General features: G+C 33.0%; 1 protein-coding gene across 1 annotated transcript in view; it reads right to left on the reverse strand.

Moving 5' to 3' along the window:
* The window catches only part of LOC106879840 (uncharacterized), a 62743-nt gene that overhangs the window by 27167 nt on the left and 30440 nt on the right, over nucleotides 1-5136 (reverse strand). The window contains exons 3-4 of the mRNA XM_014929544.2: nucleotides 3243-3311; nucleotides 904-997 (exon numbers count right to left, since the gene is read on the reverse strand). Of these exons, the coding sequence (XP_014785030.1) occupies nucleotides 904-997; nucleotides 3243-3311 (163 nt within the window). The remainder of the gene's footprint in view (nucleotides 1-903; nucleotides 998-3242; nucleotides 3312-5136) is intronic.

A 5136-nucleotide genomic window follows, 5' to 3' on the forward strand; every position in this document is an offset into this window, starting at 1 on the left:
CCATCTTAAAAAAAAAAATATGACTGAAAGAAAAAATATTAAACATGGTCACAGCTGGAAATCTATTGATCATAGATTTACATGATTAGGGTTGGCCTAGAGGCCAAAACCACCACACTAATTTGCAGTTTAGGTTTTTGATTTATTGATATAAAAAGATACATGGAAAAATTTTGTTTTGGTTGGTGTGGAGGAAGACGGCAATATCTTTGATTTTCACCAGTCCTCAGAAGTCACTAAGATTTATGTGGGTCACATTCCTTTTGATGAGTTTTAAGTCAATGGCTGCAGGATAAGCATGTGCAGGGAAAAAATTCCAGAGAGCTAACATTCTGAAGAGGAAGTTATATTCTTTTTAAAAGGATTTCATTACAATCATTGCTCTGATTACATTATTTAAGATATACTTGTATATTAAGGCTTTGTCAGTTCCTTTAATCTAACAATACTAGTACTAGTTCCCCAACACTTTTAGCAGTCTTTCATGTATTTCCAATTTACAAAATACACTTCGATAATATATGCAAACTGTTGAATTCTTTTAAAAACAAATGTCACCATAACTTTTGTTGAAAAGCTATTGAGCTTTGTTCTCTCTCTGTAGATTTGTGTTGTTCTCAGTAATAAAACATTTCCTATGGCTACACAATACTATTTGCTAACCATAGCTCTGATTTTATTTACCTATTATTTTTTTTTTCAATCTCAAAATTCTCATATTATATATGAATAAACATAACTTAGAATTTATCAAGACTGAATTCAGTTTATTCAACTTAGTAGCTGTGTCTCTTGTGTCTCTTCAGTCAATATACTATCTGTATTTTTTTTCTTTGTCAATATATACATGTGTATATGCACTGTCTACATATTCGTTAAAACAAATCAAAAGAATATACGTACATTGTTTCTTTAGCTTTCTGAAGAATTTGAACACACATTATAAGAATTTTTCTACGATTTAGATCACTTATTTCATCATTGACCACAGCATATCCTATAACATATAAACAGAAAGCAAATGAGCATCAAAATATTTTAAAATTTGTTTTCTTTTTAAGTTATACTTTATTTTCAAATATATTTTATTTATTTTTTTTATTACTATTTCTATTAGATTATTAACCCCCACCCCCAAAAAAGTTTGTGTAATGTTGAACTGAATGCATTATAATATTTAATAACTATTCATTAAAATTCTCATCTCAATTACCATTGGAGTTTGCTTTCCATCCTTCTGGAGAAGAAAAAATAACACACCAGTCAAATACTTGATTCAGTTTAAATGTATCCAGTATTTGACTGGTACAGGACAATACCATTCCCTCCCAAATTTATAGCTTTATGCCTAAATTTAAAGTTAATATATAAAAACATTTTTCTTGCAATTAGAGCAATCAAATTTAATTCCCCCAATACTTTTAAAACAATTGGGCACATTTAAGTTAATTTCACAGCTATATGTTTTCAGGCTCAATCCTTCAGTGCAGTCCCTTTGGCAGTTGTCTCATACATTTGTTTCTAGCCGACAAAAGACATGTAAATGAAATTAGAATGGAAACCATCTGGAAACCAACCAGAGGATATATTCTTAATTTTGAATGGTAGACTTCATCCAGTGTCTGGCTTAATACCACCTCCTGGCCTTTGGATGCTTTTAACAGAGTCCACTCTATTGCAGGCATCTGAGCCACATTTCTGTTCTGTAAAGTTTCTTCTTTCTTCCCACCAGTCTTGGAAGCCCTGAAAATGCTACTATTCTTCTGACTAAACTATGATAACAAGTAAAGCTGCAATGCCAACAGTTAATTCCAGCTTCTGGTATTTGGGTAATTGTATAGTAACTGTTCTTATAAAGATACAAAGAAACCAGAAAAGGAGCTCCTATATGCTTATTTGTCCTGTTAACCGTAACAGACAAATATCTTATAACAAACTTTCTGTAATCTTTGATGAGGAATCAGATATTGTAGGCCTTAAATTTTAGAGATTCCTGTCCAGAATAAAAATGGTTTTGCTAGTTGCACAATTCTTTAACTAATTTGTTAAAGAATAGTCATCTGGGCTATATCACCAGTATTGCAATCATTACAATAACAACAACAATATAAAAAGAATGTCAAGAAGCCATGTTTTATGCTGGAAAACTTTATTCAGAGAAGCAAATAAATATCACTTTACCACTTCAGAGAAAATCCACATTTGTCTGAAAATGAATTGAGTGACATAAACATTGAGTCAATGAAATTGGATCATACTCTCAAGTAAAATACATTAACCGATTTTATGGTAAAGTGTTGGCATTAAGAAGAGCAACAAGTTGTAAAATATCTTCTTCAGTCTATGCAAAATTTTAACTTAAAGAATTATACAACACATACTTGAACAGAAAAAAACAACTACAAAGAACTAATTAAAAAATAATAATCTTTCAGACAAAAAAAAATAATCTTTCAAATTATTATGGTTGAAATTCAAAGAGTTTAGATCAGTAGTTCTTACCCTTTTTACTACCATGCCTCCCCTAGGAATTTGTCCTTCTCACCATGTCCCTTTCACATCTATGAATAAAATTCCCTCCCAGATTTTAAATAAAATCTAAAATACGTTTTTAGTCATTTTATTGAATATGAATTAGTCACATTATACAAAATATGTATAATTTTATATATAATCGCATTATACAAAAAGTGAGATACTTGACATTGCTTCTTAACAAAAAAATTTTTTTTATTGAATATGAATTAGTCACATTATTAGTGAGATATTTGACACTGCTTCTTATCTACAAGATCTTGCTTAGCTACCAGATCTTGAATGCATGGTTGAATGCCAGAGAGGGTACAACATAAGACCCTTTCAACGTTCGGCCTGTTCCTGTACTTGGTCTTGACAGCAACGAGTGTCGAAAATGTAGCTTCACAAAGATATGTGAATCCAAACATAGCTAAAATCTGAAGAGCCTGATGTGAGATCAGAGGGTGAACCAGAAGGTATTTGATCCAGAACGTTTCAAGATCCAGGTTTTTGAAATCTTCCTTAACTGGGGAGTTAAACTTCAGCTCAAGAAAACTCCTCTTGCACTTCATGCAAAACATCAATCACTTCACACTGAAATGGGTTCCTGATGAATTTCCAAGCTTCATGCTTTTCATCTATATCTGGGAAGTATCTGATGAATTCTGTTTCCAAGTCAGTTAGACAAATACAAAGAAAAGAAAATCTGTTGAGAGGTAACTCACCTTTTCTCCAGCAACTTGTTGATGCCAAACTAAAATGGATATTTGTACTTTTGTCTGCAGTTATTTGTGCTAGAATTATATAAAAAAAAAATAATAAGATAAAAGATTCACTAACAAATCTATAATCAAAATATGTATACTTAATATTTGCAGTGTCCATCTCCCACAATATTTAAAGTTTCTCTGATAAGACAGAAGTTAATTTGAGAAGGGATATGATTAGAAACCAAGATTAAGAAAGGAGCATTTTCTATGCACAAAGACACAGCATGAAATAGTCATGTATGTGAGACAGGGAAGACTACAAGATGCATTACCTATGAAAAGAAATGACAGAGATTGTTACTATGTCTTGGTTATAAAATCTAAGTTAATGCAATAAGTTACATGATAATGGCAATGAAATTACATAAACAAGACAGAAGGTAATTTCTTTGTGAGTTCAAGTGATTGGCAAATGCACGTCCCTATCAGAGCCAAAACTGCATCATAAAGACTTCGAAGCTAGAAAATATTTCATTTGAATCTCTAACAACTACTTACTCTCGATAAAGCTTAGGTGAGACCCATAATGGAGTATTGCTTGTACCTCTGGGCCAGTGCTGCAGTTATACACTCATAAATATCTTACACCACATTAAAAGAAAGACCACCTGACTGATTGTCATGAGGTTACTCACCAACACACTCCAGACATGAGTTCACAGATATGCTGTCTCCTATCACTCCCTTTTACTCCAAAACTAATGTGGCCTCTCCTCTTTAGAGATGGTTGATCTCAAGCTAACTCCGCTCAAACTACCCCTACTCACTTGTCCTTTTATTACCCATACTGTCCCCACTCAGTCCCCACACTGACTATCAGGCACAATCCACCCTCACCAGGATGTTGGGTTGGAAAATTTTCTTCTTGCACTGGCATGGTTATGTGGTTAAAAAGTTTGCTTCTCAACTACACTGGTTTGGGTTCAATCTCACTGCTTGGCACCTTGAGTGTCTTCTGCAATAGCCTGGGCTGACTAATGTCTTGGAGTTGGTAGACAGAAACTGAAAGTAACCTATCATACAGCCATGCATCCATCCATCCATTCATCCATCCATCCATCCATCCATCCATACATACATACATACATACATACATACAAGATAAGGATAAAAGTCCTTTCTGAGTCATATAGACTCATAGGGCTGGTTTCCAGATTTCTGTGGCACATATATTTCCCACTGGATGGGACACCAGTCTGTTGCAGGATTACTAATTTTTGCCAGCTGAGTGGACTGGAGCAATGTGAAAAGAAGTGTTTTGATCAAGAACACAATGTAAAATATACAACATTCAAAGTAATGGTAATTTTATGCATGAGGATTCTTTGAAATATAATTTGTAGTCTCCAAATAAGCATTAGTTATAATTTATAACATGCTTGCTTATATCAAAGGTGTCAAAATAGAGACTGACACAAGATTTATGACTTGGTGTTGATTTTAGGTCAGTAAATAGCAGTCACTATTATTTGTATTGGTTTAACTCAAGTACATAGGAAGTAAAAAATCAAATGGAAATTTTAAACATTATTGCTGCATCAAGTGTCATCTATATATATAAAAATAAGAATGTGTGTCTGTCTGTCTGTGTGTGTGTGTGTGTGTGAATCCCTAAAACTCGAGAACTACGCAACCAATTTCATTCAAATTTTACACATGCCTTACTTAGGGTTCCAGTTGTGTTTTAGTCAAAAAATTTTTTTTACTTCTTGCAGAGTTCGAGCACACGGCAACATAATATCTCCTCCACTATTTAAGTATTACGTGTCAAAAGTGAAACAAAAACACTCATGTCAAATACTTTCACTTTAAAAATGAAACTATTCCACTAACTGAAACAATCACATTT

Source organism: Octopus bimaculoides, chromosome 11 (assembly GCF_001194135.2).
Source record: "Octopus bimaculoides isolate UCB-OBI-ISO-001 chromosome 11, ASM119413v2, whole genome shotgun sequence".
Classification (NCBI taxonomy): Eukaryota; Metazoa; Mollusca; class Cephalopoda; order Octopoda; family Octopodidae; genus Octopus; species Octopus bimaculoides.